Source organism: Ranitomeya variabilis, chromosome 5, assembly GCF_051348905.1.
Source record: "Ranitomeya variabilis isolate aRanVar5 chromosome 5, aRanVar5.hap1, whole genome shotgun sequence".
Classification (NCBI taxonomy): Eukaryota; Metazoa; Chordata; class Amphibia; order Anura; family Dendrobatidae; genus Ranitomeya; species Ranitomeya variabilis.
In genome coordinates, this window is record NC_135236.1 from 259,432,493 (window position 1) to 259,452,547 (window position 20,055).

The following is a 20,055-nucleotide window of genomic DNA, read 5'->3' on the forward strand; positions in this document are numbered from 1 at the left end:
GGACTCATATTCAGAGTCATGTGCATTGCGGTTCTCAGAAGGGGAACGAGATATTGAACTTGCATAGGCTTAGTGACAGGGCGCGCCCCCTGCTGGTAGACGGATCCGTACCGTCGCCAGAGTCCTCTGCGGTAGACAACATGGCGTTCTGACTTACAGAGGGACCCCGGAGGGAATCTATTGCCTTGGCCAGTGAAGTCATAGAACGTGACAGGGAAGCGGCCCACTCAGGGGGACTAGGCTCCGCAGGGTCAGAGGCGGCGTTGGTGGCGGCGGGAGGCGACTGCACACAGGTCGGATCACAGTCCGCACATAACGGAGTATTGTGAGCTCGAGGCAAGGAAGTATGACAAGTGGCACATGAGGCAAAAAACACAGTGTGCTTTTTGTTAACTTTTTGGCCTCTTTAGGGTGAGACAGTGTGCCTTTAAAGATGAGTTGCGCTTGCAGGGAAGGGTTAAGCTCTCCTGTACAGCTTACCCTGCGGTCCTGTGCCTGTGTCCCCAGGGAGGAATAGGAGAAGATCGGTGCCTTCATAGTAGTCAGGTCAGCGTTTTCGGCCGGTTTCCCCGCAGAAGTGGAGTCCCAAGATGGCCCCCGAGAATTGCAGGGCGCTTCTCGTTCCAAACGAAAAGCGCCTGGATAGTGGGTGGGGCTCCGGCGGTGGGCGGGGAATTAAGCTTGCGGCCTAGTCCGGCTGAAAAGCTGGGGACTAAATTTCTGGAGCCTGCCGGTGGGTCGCGACGGAGCGCCGACTGACCGCCGCTGGCGTCCAGCCAGCGGCACCTCTCCCCGGGGACCAGAACCGCACCTTCTCACGCAGGCAGCGTGAGGAAGGGAACTACTCACCGCCACCGAGTAAGAATGCAGCCTCCATTGCGAGGGTATGAGCTCAATCCATCCTACCTTTGTCGGGGGATGGAGAGGACCATCTTCATCTGTGCCTGCCGCAGGGGACTTATAGCTGTCGTGGGGACTACATGACGCCATCAGGTGAGGGCCTTGATATGCGGTGGAGCCCAGGAGAGGCACATAAGAGCCAGAACTTTATCTGCTCGCCATCTTACAGGGGAGAGATTGGAACCGTATAAGAACCATCGCCCCAAGCGTAGATTAGGCGTGCCCCAGTCGTCACAGGAGAGGGTACGGGGAGGTATACTCCGCGTGCTCGCCTGTTGATGTTTCGGGGGAGAGCAGACCCTTGAAAGGAATCCGTCGCCCCCTTCACTCCATTAATTAAAAAATAAAAATTTACAGAAAATCAAAACGAAAATAAAAACGTTGGGATCTGAAACAGACCCAAGTGCCTCCTACAGACACTAAGCAAGAACTGGTTGAATAGTGCCCAGTGAGAGGGTATATACTGCAGGGGAGGAGTTAATCTTTCTGTGTTAAAGGGAACCTGTCACCCCCAAAATCGATGGTGAGGTAAGCTCACCGTCATCAGGGGCTTATCTACAACATTCTGTAATGCTGTAGATAAGCCCCCGATGTTACCTGAAAGAGGAGAAAAAGAGGTTATAATATACTCACCTGGGCGGTCCCGCTGCTGGTCCGCGGTCAAATGGGCGTCTCAGGTCCGCTCCGGCGCCTCCTATCTTCATTCCATGACGTCCTCTTCTGGTCTCCGCGCCGCGGCTTCGGCGCAGGCGTACTTTGTCTGCCCTGTTGAGGGCAGAGCAAAGTACTGCAGTGCGCAGGCGCCGGGCCTCTCTGACCTTACCGGCGCCTGCGCACTGCAGCACTTTGCTCTGCCCTCAACAGGGCAGACAAAGTACGCCTGCGCCGGAGTAGCGGCGGAAAGATCAGAAGAGGACGTCATGGAATGAAGATAGGAGGCGCTGTACCGGACCTGAGACGCCCATCGCAGCGGGACCGCCCCTAGGTGAGTATAATCTAACGTCTTTTTCTTCTCTTTCAGGTAACATCGGCGGCTTATCTACAGCATTACAGAATGCTGTAGATAAGCCCCTGATGACGGTGAGCTTACCTCACCATCGATTTTGGGGGTGACAGGTTCGCTTTAACTTAGTGTCCTCCTAGTGGCAGCAGCATAACACCCATGGTCCTGTGTCCCCAAATGAGGCGTAGGAGAAAGTAAGTTTCTAGGTAACGAATGTATAACATACATTCCTGAAAGTATACAGAGAAAACAAGAAACAAACATAATAGACCTTTGAAGGCACCTATAAACGCCCTGGGCTGGAAAAGTAGAACTCCGCTTCATTTAATTTCTTCAGCTAGTTAAAGGGCCACTGTCACCCCCCTCCAGCTGTTATAAACTAAAAGAGCCACCTTGTGCAGCAGTAATGCTGCATTCTAACAAGGTGGCTCTTTTAGTTTTAGGTTCAAGTATACCCAAAATAAAGCGATTTGATACTTAGCCACAATTCCTGTCTCTAGCCAGGGAGGCGGGTCCTCACTCCCCAGCTCGAACCGCTCCTCTGCCGTCACTCCAATCTTCATGGTCTTTCGGCGCCGCCCCCTCAGCGCTGTTTACGTTTCAAAACCGGCGCCTGCGCTGTGTACTACTGTGCTGCGCAGGCGCTGTCTGCAAGCCTGGCTGGGACGTCAGACGGCCAGAGCTTACAGCACAGTAGTACACAGCGCAGGCGCCGGTTTTGAAACGTAAACAGCGCTGAGGGGGCGGTGCCGAAAGACCATGAAGATTGGAGTGACGGCAGAGGAGTGGTTCGAGCTGGGGAGTGAGGACCCGCCTCCCTGGCTAGAGACAGGAATTGTGGCTAAGTATCAAATCGCTTTATTTTGGGTATACTTGAACCTAAAACTAAAAGAGCCACCTTGTTAGACTGCAGCATTACTGCTGCACAAGGTGGCTCTTTTAGTTTATAACGGCTGGAGGGGGGTGACAGTGGCCCTTTAATAATATTTTCCCAAAGGTAAAATAGCAACGTAAAGGTCTAAAGGCCCTAATACACGCTGACAAGACGGGCTGTTGACTCTTTCCCCAACAGATGATGTCAGGGAAGATCAGGTTTAATTTTAGGCACCCCACCCCTATGCTCAGGTGGTGTAAGCCGCTGCCAGACATCCATATTTACCACTCTCAAATGAAACATACGAAGGTTGAGCTAAGCGGAGAGTTCATGTATGTGAGGCTGTCAGGAGAGATGTCTGTAGGTTAAATAAGTGTTTGTGGAAAAGCTACTGCCCGTGTAAGGACACCTTCAGGGTACATTCACACTGACCGATGATGTGAATGAGCGTTCCTAGGAATGCCTGTTTCTCGATAATCCACCACTGTAAAAAGGCTGCCAAACACCCCCATAAATGAGGGAAATGCTTGTTCGGAGAGTGAAATGATTTTTTAAGGTTGATTAGTAATTATTGTTCTCAGCAGCACATTGTTCTATGTAAAATCGACAATGTGCTGCCGAGCACAATGACAGTCTATTACTGATCGCTCTGTGTGCATCAGTAGCGCAATCAGACAGTCCACACAAAGTATTACATGACCGACGATTGGCAAACATGACCGGTCAGCCATTGTTTAAGTCAGCAAGTCTAAATGCACCTTTACAATACCCTCACATCTGTGCAGATAATAAGTATGTAATTATTAGTGATGAGCGACATGCTCTGACAACGTCTTATCCAAACACGCTCGGGTGTAACCTGAGCATTTGGGAGTGCTCGTATATTATGTTCGAGTCCCTGCGGCTGTTATGGAATCCCCACATGTTCAGGCTGTCTAACAAGCAGACAATGCCCACGTGTTCAGGCTGTCTAACAGGCAATCCCCACATGCTCAGGCTGTCTAACAAACAGGCAATCCCCACATGTTCAGGCTGTCTAACAAACAGGCAATGCCCACGTGTTCAGGCTGTCTAACAAACAGGCAATCCCCACGTGTTCAGGCTGTCTAACAAACAGGCAATCCCCACGTGTTCAGGCTGTCTAACAAACAGGCAATCCCCACGTGTTCAGGCTGTCTAACAAACAGGCAATCCCCACGTGTTCAAGCTGTCTAACAAACAGGCAATCCCCACTTGTTCAGGCTGTCTAACAGGCAATCCCCACATGTTCAGGCTGTCTAACAAACAGGCAATCCCCACGTGTTCAGGCTGTCTAACAGGCAATCCCCACATGTTCAAGCTGTCTAACAAACACAATGCCCACGTGTTCAGGCTGTCTAACAAACAGGCAATCCCCACGTGTTCAGGCTGTCTAACAAACAGGCAATCCCCACGTGTTCAGGCTGTCTAACAAGCAATCCCCACATGTTCAGGCTGTCTAACAAACAGGCAATCCCCACGTGTTCAAGCTGTCTAACAAACAGGCAATCCCCACGTGTTCAGGCTGTCTAACAGGCAATCCCCACATGTTCAAGCTGTCTAACAAACACAATGCCCACGTGTTCAGGCTGTCTAACAAACAGGCAATCCCCACGTGTTCAGGCTGTCTAACAAACAGGCAATCCCCACGTGTTCAGGCTGTCTAACAAGCAATCCCCACATGTTCAGGCTGTCTAACAAACAGGCAATCCCCACGTGTTCAAGCTGTCTAACAAACAGGCAATCCCCACTTGTTCAGGCTGTCTAACAGGCAATCCCCACATGTTCAGGCTGTCTAACAAACAGGCAATCCCCACGTGTTCAGGCTGTCTAACAGGCAATCCCCACATGTTCAAGCTGTCTAACAAACACAATGCCCACGTGTTCAGGCTGTCTAACAAACAGGCAATCCCCACGTGTTCAGGCTGTCTAACAAACAGGCAATCCCCACGTGTTCAGGCTGTCTAACAAGCAATCCCCACATGTTCAGGCTGTCTAACAAACAGGCAATCCCCACATGTTCAGGCTGTCTAACAAACAGGCAATCCCCACATGCTCAGGCTGTCTAACAAACAGGCAATGCCCACGTGTTCAGGCTGTCTAACAAACAGGCAATCCCCACATGTTCAGGCTGTCTAACAAACAGGCAATGCCCACGTGTTCAGGCTGTCTAACAAACAGGCAATCCCCACATGTTCAGGCTGTCTAACAAACAGGCAATGCCCACGTGTTCAGGCTGTCTAACAAACAGGCAATCCCCACATGTTCAGGCTGTCTAACAAACAGGCAATCCCCACGTGTTCAGGCTGTCTAACAAACAGGCAATGCCCACGTGTTCAGGCTGTCTAACAAACATGCAATCCCCACATGTTCAGGCTGTCTAACAAACAGGCATCCCCACATGTTCAGGCTGTCCAACAAACAGGCAATGCCCACGTGTTCAGGCTGTCTAACAAACAGGCAATGCCCACGTGTTCAGGCTGTCTAACAAACAGGCAATGCCCACGTGTTCAGGCTGTCTAACAAACAGGCATCCCCACGTGTTCAGGCTGTCTAACAAACAGGCAATCCCCACGTGTTCAGGCTGTCTAACAAACAGGCAATCCCCACGTGTTCAGGCTGTCTAACAAACAGGCAATCCCCACATGTTCAGGCTGTCTAACAAACATGCAATCCCCACATGTTCAGGCTGTCTAACAAACAGGCATCCCCACATGTTCAGGCTGTCCAACAAACAGGCAATGCCCACGTGTTCAGGCTGTCTAACAAACAGGCAATGCCCACGTGTTCAGGCTGTCTAACAAACAGGCAATGCCCACGTGTTCAGGCTGTCTAACAAACAGGCAATGCCCACGTGTTCAGGCTGTCTAACAAACAGGCAATCCCCACATGTTCAGGCTGTCTAACAAACAGGCAATCCCCACGTGTTCAGGCTGTCTAACAAACAGGCAATCCCCACGTGTTCAGGCTGTCTAACAAACAGGCAATCCCCACATGTTCAGGCTGTCTAACAAACATGCAATCCCCACATGTTCAGGCTGTCTAACAAACAGGCATCCCCACATGTTCAGGCTGTCCAACAAACAGGCAATGCCCACGTGTTCAGGCTGTCTAACAAACAGGCAATGCCCACGTGTTCAGGCTGTCTAACAGGCAATCCCCACATGTTCAGGCTGTTTAACAAACAGGCAATCCCCACATGTTCAGGCTGTCTAACAATAGAAAAACAAGACGTGCACTCTGGAAGTCGTATGGTAGGTGCTGGTTGAACCCGAAGAGATAACTTTAGAAGAAAACAACCGCACTCAAAGTGTAGATTTGCGTCATAAGTGTAAGGAATTTAATAGGGACACCACAGTGATACAATCAATTGTTCAAGTATTGCAGAGGTAGGTATTGTGGAGGTAACGTTTCGACCCGTACGTGGGCCTTTGTCAAACCTCACTGAAAGGTACAGAAACAAAAATTAGAAACATGCATGAAACAAACTATACATACGTAGCTAGTCAGATAAGAAAGTACAAGAATGCATGAGACAAAAATAAAAATCATACACATGTGGCTAGTCAAATAAGAGAGTATACACAGGAGAGCCCCATATAATATCACAATATATACAATATATACATAGTATGTACACAAAGAGCCCCGTGAGATGCGGGAGCAATGGCAGAGAATTACTGCCCAGCAAGGAGGCAAAAGCCAAGGAGGAGGGCCTCGTGGATAAACATAGTCTGATTGAAAAAATGCAAGTCTGGATCTAAGACAATACATGAGTATATGTTATAAACAGATGCTATAAACAGTTTTAATGCAGAGTGTAATGCATACCTGACCTTCAAGAAGGAAGAGAAGAAAGCAACGTGGAACGCGATGGCTCCTGAGGAGAGCAGAGAAAATAGTAAGGAGACAATAATCGTAGATAGGGAGGGCTATAAATAGGGATGCAGCGGCACAATAGTAGAAGAACTTGATGATAGCAGAAAGGCCAGTAATACAGGGTGAAGTGGGTATGTCTCTGAGGCTGGAGAGCTAGGAAATAAGGAAGGAAAAGCAGAGAGGGGTATAGATAAGGGCACTGCAGCACAATAGTGGAACACTGAATAATGGCAAAAGGTCAAAATAAAGTGCACATACCACTGGAACAGGATAACTAGGAGATCCGGAACGGCACGGATGCAGGGTAAAGTCCCTGGAAGAGCTGAAGCGCAAATGAAGGAAGGGGGGAAAAAAGTTGAAAATGACAAGCCACTGGGAAGAATGGAGAAGCGTCTGTGCATGAAATACCTGTGGGTCCAATGTCCAGGTATGGCGCCTAGGGTGTGCGCAGGGAGACAGTGGCTGTCATAGATATAGGTCCGGTACAGGAAATGGATGGGGCGTGGGGGGAAGGGCGGCAGTGACGTGCAGGGCGGCAAATGATGGTGGAACGCATGGTGGAGCGCAGGGGGCGGGCGCATGCGCTGTACGGAGTGGATGGTAACTGTGAGGATGACGTGGGAAACAGGGCGGTGAGCGCACAGGGGAGGGGCCAGGGTGGAGCGCAGAGTGGAGCGCAGAGAGCAGGGACATGCGCGGTGTGCGGCGCCTCTGAGAGCACAGAAAGCCAGGCAGTTATGGCATATCACTGCGTAATGTGCGGCGCATGCGCAGTGTGCGGCGCCTCTGAGAGCCCAGTGAGCCGGTGTTGGGCCAGGCAGTGACGGCATATCGAGGGGAGGGGCCAAGCGATGCAAGCATATGCCATAACTGCCTGGCTTTCTGTGCTCTCAGAGGCGCCGCACACCGCGCATGTCCCTGCTCTCTGCGCTCCACTCTGTGCTCCACCCTGGCCCCTCCCCTGTGCGCTCACCGCCCTGTTTCCCACGTCATCCTCACAGTTACCATCCACTCCGTACAGCGCATGCGCCCGCCCCCTGCGCTCCACCATGCGTTCCACCATCATTTGCCGCCCTGCACGTCACTGCCGCCCTTCCCCCCACGCCCCATCCATTTCCTGTACCGGACCTATATCTATGACAGCCACTGTCTCCCTGCGCACACCCTAGGCGCCATACCTGGACATTGGACCCACAGGTATTTCATGCACAGACGCTTCTCCATTCTTCCCAGTGGCTTGTCATTTTCAACTTTTTTCCCCCCTTCCTTCATTTGCGCTTCAGCTCTTCCAGGGACTTTACCCTGCATCCGTGCCGTTCCGGATCTCCTAGTTATCCTGTTCCAGTGGTATGTGCACTTTATTTTGACCTTTTGCCATTATTCAGTGTTCCACTATTGTGCTGCAGTGCCCTTATCTATACCCCTCTCTGCTTTTCCTTCCTTATTTCCTAGCTCTCCAGCCTCAGAGACATACCCACTTCACCCTGTATTACTGGCCTTTCTGCTATCATCAAGTTCTTCTACTATTGTGCCGCTGCATCCCTATTTATAGCCCTCCCTATCTACGATTATTGTCTCCTTACTATTTTCTCTGCTCTCCTCAGGAGCCATCGCGTTCCACGTTGCTTTCTTCTCTTCCTTCTTGAAGGTCAGGTATGCATTACACTCTGCATTAAAACTGTTTATAGCATCTGTTTATAACATATACTCATGTATTGTCTTAGATCCAGACTTGCATTTTTTCAATCAGACTATGTTTATCCACGAGGCCCTCCTCCTTGGCTTTTGCCTCCTTGCTGGGCAGTAATTCTCTGCCATTGCTCCCGCATCTCACGGGGCTCTTTGTGTACATACTATGTATATATTGTATATATTGTGATATTATATGGGGCTCTCCTGTGTATACTCTCTTATTTGACTAGCCACATGTGTATGATTTTTATTTTTGTCTCATGCATTCTTGTACTTTCTTATCTGACTAGCTACGTATGTATAGTTTGTTTCATGCATGTTTCTAATTTTTGTTTCTGTACCTTTCAGTGAGGTTTGACAAAGGCCCACGTACGGGTCGAAACGTTACCTCCACAATACCTACCTCTGCAATACTTGAACAATTGATTGTATCACTGTGGTGTCCCTATTAAATTCCTTACACTTATGACGCAAATCTACACTTTGAGTGCGGTTGTTTTCTTCTAAAGTTCAGGCTGTCTAACAAACAGGCAATCCCCACATGTTCAGGCTGTCTAACAAACAGGCAATCCCCACGTATTCAGGCTGTCTAACAAACAGGCAATGCCCACGTGTTCAGGCTGTCTAACAAACAGGCAATGCCCACGTGTTCAGGCTGTCTAACAAACAGGCAATGCCCACGTGTTCAGGCTGTCAAACAAACAGGCAATGCTCACGTGTTCAGGCTGTCTAACAGGCAATCCCCACATGTTCAGGCTGTTTAACAAACAGGCAATCCCCACGTGTTCAGGCTGTCTAACAAACAGGCAATCCCCACGTGTTCAGGCTGTCTAACAGCCGCAACTCATGCAGCCGCAGGGACTCGAACATAACCTACGAGCACGCCCAGATGCTCAGATGACACCCAAGCGTGATTGGATAAAAGTTATCAGAGCACGTTCACGCATCACTAATAATTAATATATCTGCCAGATGAAAAAAAACTTCTGACAGCAGATACGCGTTGTGGGGTGACGTGATACCGCTGGATAGGTCAGGAAATTGCAGCAACTTTAAAATGCTAGTGATATTAGCATATCATTTGCATATCTTGTTTCATAGTTTTAAAAGCTTATTCCTTAAGGATTCTTCAATTATTTGTTTTCTATTTTTACCTGTACTATATTAAAATGAAAAAGGAGGGGTAACTTTTTGTGATAAGTACTATAAGTCTGTAAAATGTAAAAAAAAATGCACGCACAGTGGTGCTTGAAAGTGTGTGAACCCTTGAGAATTTTCCATATTTTCGGATTTTCACACAAATCTTAAGGCTATATTCACACGTTGCATTTTTTTCTGCAGGTAAAACCTGCTTTCTTTGTCAGTAAAGTAGCTGCTTACAAACAGCAGGTTTTACGGCATTTTTTTTGTCTTTTGTACATGCTGATAAAGTTTAGTGCCCCACCAAAAAACATGATGTAACTTCCTTAGGTTTTTGCACCAAAAAGGCAGCAAAACCTGAATTTTCTGCTGCGTTTTTGCACTTACTCATTGAAACGCTGAAAGAAGTGACATGCTGTAGTTTTCAAAAAACGAAGCAGTTTTCCAATTTCAGTCAGGGAAATAAAAATTTGGTGTGTGCATGAGATTTCTGAGATTGCCGGCAAAACAACGCATGTTTTAGCCAAAGCATTTTTCTCCATAGTATAAGTAGACATCATGCTGGTCCAAGCTGGACTTAGATATTTATGGTTCTATGCTGCTTTTGTCTGGATGTAAAGAAGGAGGTCATATTGAATGGCAATGGCCTTTATTAAAAGCTTGATGTCATATTGCCAATGTGAGTTGATCGGAGATATTATCTGTGTGAGTTTGGCTCCACAGACTTCTCCAAAAAAAAGTCAACACAAATTAAAAAAAAAAAAAAAAGTGTAATAAAAAAACATTGAAACAAATAGAATATTTTACTTGCATTTTAAAACACACAAACAAAAAAAAAAAAAAGTATATGTGAAGGAGACGAATGATAAGAATTGGATTTTAGCTTTGTCATCACCTGTAAATACAGGAGTCCTAGTGTGGTTAACAGCTCCGTACTCTCTGGAGACAACCTGTGAAGTCATAGATTTGACATGTATATTACATTCACAATAAGTTTTCATAAAATTCTTTGTGTGTTTTACAATTAGTACGTTACACTGTAGAAATTTAACAATGCCAAAATATTCTGCAATATTGTACTTTTTTTGGGTGGCAAAAAGCATTATTAGATACAAATGATAAGTATATTCAAGGGGTTTATCAGGACTACAAAACTGATGGACAATCCTTGAGGCCTATTGTATGAATTAGGGTTTTATGTTAAAAGTATTTTTAAAAAAAGGTTTACAGTGTTTTTTCCTTTACATATCACAATCTGTATTAAAAAAAATAAAATAGAAATCTTACCACTAAAACACTTTCCACTGGAGCTTTTTTAGACTAACTTCCTGTTATTTCAGGAAATAACACATGTACATTAGCAGCAATGAACAGATTTTGCCCTATTTTTTGTATTGAAGCATCTAATGATCACGTGCAAAAGTCATTGTGATGGGTGGGGGAGCAGGGTCAGCTGTGATAACACCTATTGTGATTGGTAGATCCTGTGTCAGATATCAGCTGACTATTAAGGTGTTGGGTGTCATTGTAATAATAATAAGAAGCCTTGATAATAAGAAGCCTTGCAGACAGCTCTTTGTGAAAGGATAGGAGGTATGAGACTAAAAAAGCCCCATTGGCCAATGTGATAATTGCACGATTACTAATTTTGTTGTTAATAAAGATTGTGATATGCAAGAAAACAATATTGCCCAAAATGACTTAAAGGGAAGGTGCTGCATTTTATTTTTTGTATTAAAAATGATTGTTTATATAAACAATTAATTTTAATACAAATTTACATTTTTTTACTTTAACATTTTTTTTTATTATTAATTTTTTTTTTCAGCCACTGGGCGCCGCCATTTTGCTTTGCAGGAGTGTAAGTGTAGCTGCACGACACTTACACTCTGCAAATACGGCAGCCCTGGGCATAGACACCTGCGGTCGGCATCCGATCCTATACTTTGCATTGAGCTGCTCCCTGCTGTGATCTGGCCATGCCCCCTGAGCCATCCACACCACAACAGAGGCAGGAGATCGGTGCCATCTTTCTGGAGCTCACAGTGCATCTGTGAGCTCCAGTTTCCCAGTATAATCGCAGGAGCCCTGTGGTTATAGGAGGAGGAGAAGGAGGAGACCATGGATGGGAGGGAGAAACTAGGGACTCAGCAGGGAGCCATGAAGTAAGTATCAGTGGGGGAGGGGGACAGGCAATCTAATCCTATCCTTTGTGATGCTGACTCTGAGCAGTGAATCTCCTCCCATGTGTGTTACTGTGCTGACTGTGTATCTAATCCTCTCCTGTGTGATACTGTCTGCTGAGCCGTGTATCTAATCCTACCCTGTGTGATAATGTGCTGAGATGTGTATCTAATCCTGTCCTGTGTATTACAGTATTATGTGTGATCTATATGGTGGCATTATGTGAGAACACTATGGCAGTATTATCTTCAGAAAGGGGACCCATTCTAGGGTTGTTCTGGCTGAGCAGCTGCACACGCGGGTCTGGGGTAATAGAGGGGGCAGCATGACCTCCAGTTAGGTGCAGTCAGGGGAAGGCTGGTGAGGCAGCTGAAGAGAGGGGTCTCATTTTTATCGTTACTATATGACTACATTTCCTTCCCAGCGTCACCCCGGACTGCGCCTGTCACCTCGCTTTCACACATCGCCAGGACAGGATCTGAGGAGGGGAATGGGGTCTTAGCATGCAATGTCTGGATCAGAACAGGCCAAATCAGCAGAACTGTTTCCTGGATTTCTGTGGAGCAGACGGTCCATCCATGTGTATAAAAGACAGCGCTCTATGTACAATCCCTGGCTGCTCCGCGCACTGAACATGGTGCCTCCCATAGACCTGCACACTGCTCTCCTGAAATACTCTGTGCTGCTGTCACTCTGCTCCCTCCACCATATATCTCCCAGAATCCTTGCTGCCTGCCATCCTCTGTGACTGTCTACTTGTCAGTATAACTCTGCAGTCACCAACAAAATGGCTGCTCACTGGGTTCCTGAATCTCATCCTCTCTTATCCCCTAGCAAACACCAGAAGGGGAGGAGAGGAGACATCACACACGTCAGCAGACTCCGCCCATAATTACTGCAGTGCTGTAATGTGAGCTAATTGTACACTAGGTTTTTGTCAAATTTCATTAGCTGCTCCCCCTAGTGTTTAAAAGTGGAAATGCCAAACGTTTTAAAATTATTTTTCATATTTTACTAAATTATAAACAAATAATTATGTTTTTAAAGAAAATGTAAACATTAATTCTTTACATTTTTTCAATCGCTGGAAACATTTTTTTTTATGACACCTTCCCTTTAAGAGACCATGGGGGTAGATGGGCATGGGGACAAGCATGACTTGGTGTTGTGTATAAAGTTGTATGTATGGCGTATGGATATATGACTCTTTAGTTGTTAAATCTTTTCTATGCTACTTCACAATATCGTTCTAGAGTCATAAATGTGTTAGTGACAGTATTATAATTATACACGGGTCTAGGGGAGCTTGAAGGATCTCCCATCTTCTTATTAACCCCTTAGCGACAGAGACAATTTGGTACATAATGACCAAGCCACATTTTACAATTCTGACCACTGTTACTTTATGAAGTTATAACTCTGGAACGCTTCAATGGATCCCACTTATTCGGAGACTGCTTTTTAGTGACATATTGTACTTCATGTTAGTGGTAACATTTCTTCAATATAACTTATTTATTTATTTTTAAAAAAATGGAAATTTGGCAAAAAATGTTTGAAAATTTTGCAATTTTCGAACTTTTAATTTTTGTACCCTTAAATCAGAGAGATATGTCACACAAAATAGTTAACAAATAACATTTCCCACATGTCTACTTTACATCAGCACAATTTTGGAAAAATGATTTTTTTCTTAGCACGTTATAAAGGTTAAAAGTTGACCAGCGATTTCTCATTTTTTCCAACAAAATTTACAAAACTTTATTTTAGGGACCGCCTCACATTTGAAGTGAGTTTGGAGGGGTCAATATAACAGAAAATACCCCAAAATGACACCATTCTAAAAACTGCACCCCTCAAGGTGCGCAAAACCACATTCAAGAAGTTTATAAACCCTTCAGGTGCTTCAAGAGAGCTAAAGCAATGTGGAAGGAAAAAAATGAACATTTAACTTTTTTCACAAAAAAATTATTTTGGAACCAATTTTTTTTATTTTCACAAGGGTATCAGGAGAAAATGGACCACAAAATTTGTTGTGCAAAAACTCCCGAGTACGTCAAAACCCCGTATGTGAGGGAAAGCCACTATTTGGGTGCATGGCAGGGCTCATTAGGGAGAGAGCACTGTTTAACTTTTTGAACACAAAATTGGCTGGAATCAATGGTGGCGCCAAGTCAAGTTTGAAGACCCCATGATGTACGTAAACAGTGGAAACCCCCCAATTCTAACTCCAACCGTAATCCCAACACACCCCTAACCCTAATCCCAACCATAAGCCTAACACACCCCTAACCCTAATCCCAACCATAACTACAACCCTAACCACAACTCTAACCATAGCCCAACCCTAGCTTTAGCCCAACCCTAACCCTAGCCCTACCCTAACCGTAGCCCCAACCCTAACCTAACCATAGCCCCAACCCGAACGGAAAAATTGAATACTTTTTTTATTTTATTATTTATACAACTAAGCGGGTGATGAAGGGGGTTTTGATTTACTATTTTTTTTATTTTGATCACTGTGATAGGGTCTATCACAGTGATCAAAATGAACCAATAGGAAAAATTTCCTATTGTTGCCGGGTGGCGGCCGGAGATCTCAGAGGGTGCACTGCGCATGCGCCCGCCACTTTCTTCTCGGAAGACACCGCCGGCCAGGGGACTTCATGGGGGGGTTATATCAGGGGACCCCATTTCTCTCTCCTCTGATGTGCAATCACATCAGAGGGGAAAGAAATTAAATGGGAAATTGGACTTTTTTTTTTGTTATGGTCACCGTTACCGAGACCCCGGAGAAATTCCGACGCTGGGGGCGCTGCACACTTATTTCTCAGCGCCGTTAAAAAGCGGCGCTGAGGAATAAGTACCCTTAACTGCTGCTATTAAAAGGCGTATCAGCAGTCGTTAAAGGGCCACTGTCACCCTAATCACATGGCAGTGACATCATCGCAGGTCCTACAGCTATTTGCTGTGCAGCAGATCCATCCTGGTGTTCTGTGGATGTCTTTTGTTCTCTGGTATCAGCCATTACATTAGACGGCCAGAGCTTACTGCGTCTGCGCAGGACACCAGTACACAGAGCAGGCGCCGGATTTGAAACGATAACAGCGCTGAGGGGGCGGCGCCGAAAGCGCAGGAAGATGTGAGTGACGGCAGAGGAGCTGGCCAAGCTGGGGAGTGAGGAGCCGCCTACGTGGCTAGAGACAGGAATTGTGGCTAAGTATAAAAACGCTTTATTTGGGGTATGCTTGAACCTAAAACTAAAAGAGCCACCTTGTTAGAATGCAGCATTACTGCTGCACAAGATGGCTCTTTTAGTTTATAACGGCTGGAGGGGGTGACAGTGGCCCTTTAAGGGTTTAAAGTGGTTTCAGTAGTTAATGAGGATATTTATTATTATTACATCATTTTTATGATTCTAATAGTTGCTAATTAATATTTGTATTGTGTTAAAAAAAGGAAAATAAAGCAAAAATAACTCACAATGAAGGAAGCATAGTGCTCTGTGGCGCCTTCAGTTAGCTGATCTACAGGGCTGCCGAGTCAGACCCCCACAGATCTGATAATGATCTCCAAACCTTAGGGCGCTGTCAGATGGCTGTATAAATCGGAACGCATTGCACGGACTGGCCGGCTGCTGCTCTCAACTAGAGCATGACAGATGCATTGAAATACATGAAGCTGGCACACTCGGGTAGGATAGCTTCCAGACAGTCCATTTACAGTGTTTCCGATCCCGTTCCTATTTATATGGACATCTGACTGTGCCTTTAGGAAGAGTAATGAATTTTGTGTAACCAGAACATCTCTTTAATAAATCAAGTATTGTTCAGGAAAAGATTAGCCCTTTTTGCCAAAAAATACAGAAAGATTTATTTTTCCAGTACTCAATTCAGTTAGAAAACAGAGCATTCAAGTTGGACAGCAGAATGATCAGGCGAATACTCACTGCAGTGCCTGCAAATAGGTCTGGATAGCGCCCTCCATGTCTCCCTCCATAAGCTGGATCTTTCCCAAGGTCATGGCGCTGAGCTCTTGTCTGTGCAATTGAAGAGCAAGATTCAGCTGCTCTTTACCCTTCATAGAAAATAGAAATGTTATAATGGGTAACAAAACTGCCTAAAAGCACATACAAAACACAAGCATGCTGCCAATGCTATCCACCTACACCCGCAAAGTATCTACTAAGAGCTTTCCCATATAACATGCCTGCAAAAATCTGGAAAACCCCGATACAAACTGTACAGCGAGTCTAGATTTCAATAGTTGCAACTGCTGCAATTAAGAAGTAAAGGACAATGATTGCACCTCTGCAGATATTTTTATTTGATCAGCTGCAGCTAAAATGAAAAGATAGTCTGTGAAAAGAGTTTCATGTACAGTGGGGAAAAAAAGTATTTATTTAGTCAGCCACCAACTGTGCAAGTTCTCCCACTTAAAAAGCGTGCTCAAATAATAGGTTAGAGTACCCACACATGCATCTCTCATGGCTGTTCGACAGTCGCAACACAAGCAGGGATTGCCTAACAAACAGGTAATCCCTGCATGTGTTGCGGCTGTCGAACAGCCTAGAGACATACAGGTGAGGTGACTAACATATTTTTCGAGCAAGCCGAAGACACTCTGTGTTAACATATGAGCATGCTCAGATAACACCGTATCCTATAACCCCGTATCCTATAACCCCGTATCCTATAACCCCGTATCCTATAACACCGTATCCCAGCACGTTCGCTCATCACTACTCTTAATGAATCAAGCGAAACACATAGTAGCGTGCACCACTATGTACATCTTGCCACAAGGCTTACTCCAGCCCCAGCTGGAGTAAGATTTGAAGTGGAGAAAACGCCACCCATTGTCGTGAAAAAAGAAGAAGCTGATTTTTTTGCGCAAACTTTTGTAAAAAATTGCAACTTTCCAAAGCTTTTTTTTTTTTTTTTTAACCAGAAAGCTGGCGAAAAAGCTTTAATGGAGCTCCCCCACTGTGTGTAGTCTGACTCTGCAGTATGTGTTACTCACATATTTGTGGCTGACCTACTCCTGAGCGCTGGTGAAATTTATGGCCAGTGCTCACTCTTTAAAAATAAAACAAGCAGACTGATATGAAACCTTTATTTCACATGTCCTACCTTGCTGAGGTCCTTCAGGTATAGGTAACAAACTCCCAAGTTGTGGCAGATTTCCTAAAGAATAAAATGCAAGCAGGAATAAATAGATAACACAACCTGAACTAAGCATGATTAAGTCTAGGAGCCCAGCTACTAAGGGTAGGAGCTGGTCGTCACCGTAAACTCCACACCGGATAGTATGCCTCTCCTCTAGAACGTTCCCACAGTAGGAACACTGTCTCCTGTAGTCTTAATGGCCTTTCCCATCTCTACAATTAGCATTGCCCTTCAAAAGGAGCAGAAGGGTTATTCTCTTCTCAACAGAGCACCACTTCCCTGTCTCCCAGCGTTTTGCACTCCTGATGATTGCAACCCAAGTCAAATTTATATGCAGTTTATTAGAGCAACATTGCCTTCTCTTACACTAGCGCAATGTATCACATTATAACCAACCACAGAAATACAGTATGAAGGAGAAGTGATGGAGCTACAGCTTGGTGAATGTCCCATGGCTGGTAGACCAGGAGGACCTTGGAGACGTAATAATGAGAGCAGATTCACACCGTACCCAGTCTTTATTATTGAGTCTCGCTGCCTCATTGTAAACCTCAACGGCTGCTCTGTGCTTCCCCAGCAAAAACCTGAAGAAAAAAAAAAAAAAGAAATCCATAAGACATAGAACTATCGAGAATGGCGAACAAAAGGGATTTTCTGTACAAAAAGATACTAAAAAACATTCATTTTCTAGATATTTTTTGCTGTTAAGGAACAGATGCATTTTGATTTACATCTAAAAGGTTTACAACCTATACAGATCTAAGACCTCTCACAGATGAGACGTGGATATCATTTTATCAATCCTTTGTTCTGATGCTTCGTTACATTGCACCAGAAGTACGGTAAATCTATGGATCCAGAGAACAGGAAGCTTAGGCCCCTTTCACACATCAGTTTTTTGCAATCAGTCGCAAACCGTCGAATTTTGAAAAAAACGGATCCGGCGACTGATCCTGCCGGATCCGCTTTTTTTCTTATAGACTTGTATTAGCGACAGATGGCCTCACGTTTCATCCGTCGCTCGCCGGATTCATCGAAAATTACAATGGACAAAGTAACGTTTTTTGCGCACGTCGATAAAACGGACAGCGACGGTTCAGTCGCCGACCGTCGTTTGCTACAATGGAAGCCTATGGCGATGGATTCCGTTTTTTTAACTGAGCATGCTCCGATCCAATTAGCCAGATCCGCTAGTCGGATCAGTCCAAAAACCGGATCCGTCGCATCAGTTTTTCCACAATCTGCGACGGATCCGTCGATCCAACGGACTGTGACTGATGGCAAAAAACTGATGTGTGAAAGGGGCCTTGCAGCCTCTGGATAGCAATGAAAATGTTCCCATTAACTGGAAATAAACAGGTTTTTATTAAATGAAGTAAAATACACTGTATCATTGTCTGGCGTCACATTATACAATGATTACGTTCGATTTACATTTAAAACATAGAAAACATTAAATGTAATGTGAAAGTGAGATACTTTCAGGACTATGTGTACATCCCTAGGTGCCTATATAATCAATGTCGGTCCCCTAATGGACAAACATCAAAACCACTCAATGGCGACAGACCTTCAAAGCAATCAGCCATTTATGAAAGAAGTCTGTGAAATCTCCTCGCATTACCATAGGGATATCTGCGCTCTACGTGGCTTCTAGTAACGACTTGTATATGGTTTATCAGAAAATCATTTCAAAGACTTTTGGTGCACAAGCACTTCAATGGTAATTGAGTGCATTTATGAGAATTTGTCTCTTGAGAGTCACATTATAATGGACACATGTACAGACAAGCGCAGTACTTGTATGTGTATAGTGCACCCTCTCCATCCAAAATAAAGTACTTGGTACATCTGTACATGTAACACAATGAAACCCTCTCCTGGAACCATTACTGGGCAATATGTCCTCCTCCTAGCCATCTCTCTCTGCCTCTTGGCACATCAGGTTGCCATGGCAACCCAGCCCATACCTCTGACATGATACCTCCAGGCCTTATAACACAGCTCAGGCGATGATTTGCTGCCTGAGTATTCTGGTAGTTGGTATCCACAACACGGTTGTGGAGTGCTTCATCATTTCTGAATTTGTTGATCACAGAACAAACCTACCTCTGCTATAAGAAACTCCACCAATCCTACTGGCCAAATTTTCGTAGGACTTGTGACAAATCAAGCTCTGCTAAATCACTGGATACTCTGCTATACCACGGGTCCGTTCTACTTTGGACTTGAGACAAACCAAGATCTGCTACATCGCTGAGTCAACTCTATCAAACTGCTGTGAGCTCTGAATCGGATTCCATGACAAACACAGCTTTGCTATATCACGGACTTTACCCCACTACATCGCAGTCCTGCCATAGGACTTCCTATATAACTCATCTCACCTACCACAGTTCCTCACCCATTAAATGTCCTCAGCTTTCTTGCTATCTACTACTATGTTATGCCAGTTGCAGCCTCTTCAACTCTGCTTCATCTGATTTAACGATTCTCATTTTCTCTTCCTATTCTGAAGAAAACCTAAAGGTTATGTGGTGTCATACTGGATCACAAACAAATTGTGCATTTCGGTTGTGAAAATGCTTTATATCTGATTCTACTGTGCAACATTTTTCTTTTTTTATGCTGTGTAAAGATGAAGTTCTAGTTAGTGATGATAAATGGCGCATTTCTACTGCACAACATGAAAGATGACACATCTACTGAAATAATAAGAGTTGATTGTGTGTGCTACGTTTCCAAGGTTGTATTCAACCTCAACTTGTGATCATTTGTCGCACTTGAATTGTACTAATTAAAGGGATTTTCCACAATCTGTCCATTTGCCCCTATTGCAAGTAGCTTGTCAAAATAAAGCACACTGGAAATAGTGGGCTGGTTAAGGAGGGAGGTGCTGTAGGGGAATCGTTCACTGATTTAGAGGAGTGTTAGGATTTATGGGAAATGTAGTGCTGAAAAAAATGTGGAAGAATCCTCCGAGGTGCGAAATCAAAACAAGAGAGGAACAGTTTAGGTGATCATGTTACAGTAAAACAAGCCCGAGAGGTAGCTAGCAAATAGAGAAAAAGGTAAGTGGAAGGATTTAGAAACATGACTATAATGCAAAGAAAGCATTTTCTCCAAAAGAAAATAAGTGGTGGAAAACCCCTTTAATACATTGCCATCAATGCTGCGGTTGCACTACAATCATTCTA

General features: G+C 45.1%; 1 protein-coding gene across 6 annotated transcripts in view; it reads right to left on the reverse strand.

The window, feature by feature from the left end:
• The window catches only part of BBS4 (Bardet-Biedl syndrome 4), a 53,943-nt gene that overhangs the window by 10,039 nt on the left and 23,849 nt on the right, over positions 1–20,055 (reverse strand). For all 6 annotated transcript variants that reach the window (XM_077264127.1, XM_077264124.1, XM_077264128.1 and 3 more), the window contains exons 6-9: positions 17,370–17,442; positions 16,823–16,876; positions 15,640–15,767; positions 10,402–10,456 (exon numbers count right to left, since the gene is read on the reverse strand). In XM_077264127.1, coding sequence (XP_077120242.1) covers positions 10,402–10,456; positions 15,640–15,767; positions 16,823–16,876; positions 17,370–17,442 — 310 coding nt within the window. The remainder of the gene's footprint in view (positions 1–10,401; positions 10,457–15,639; positions 15,768–16,822; positions 16,877–17,369; positions 17,443–20,055) is intronic.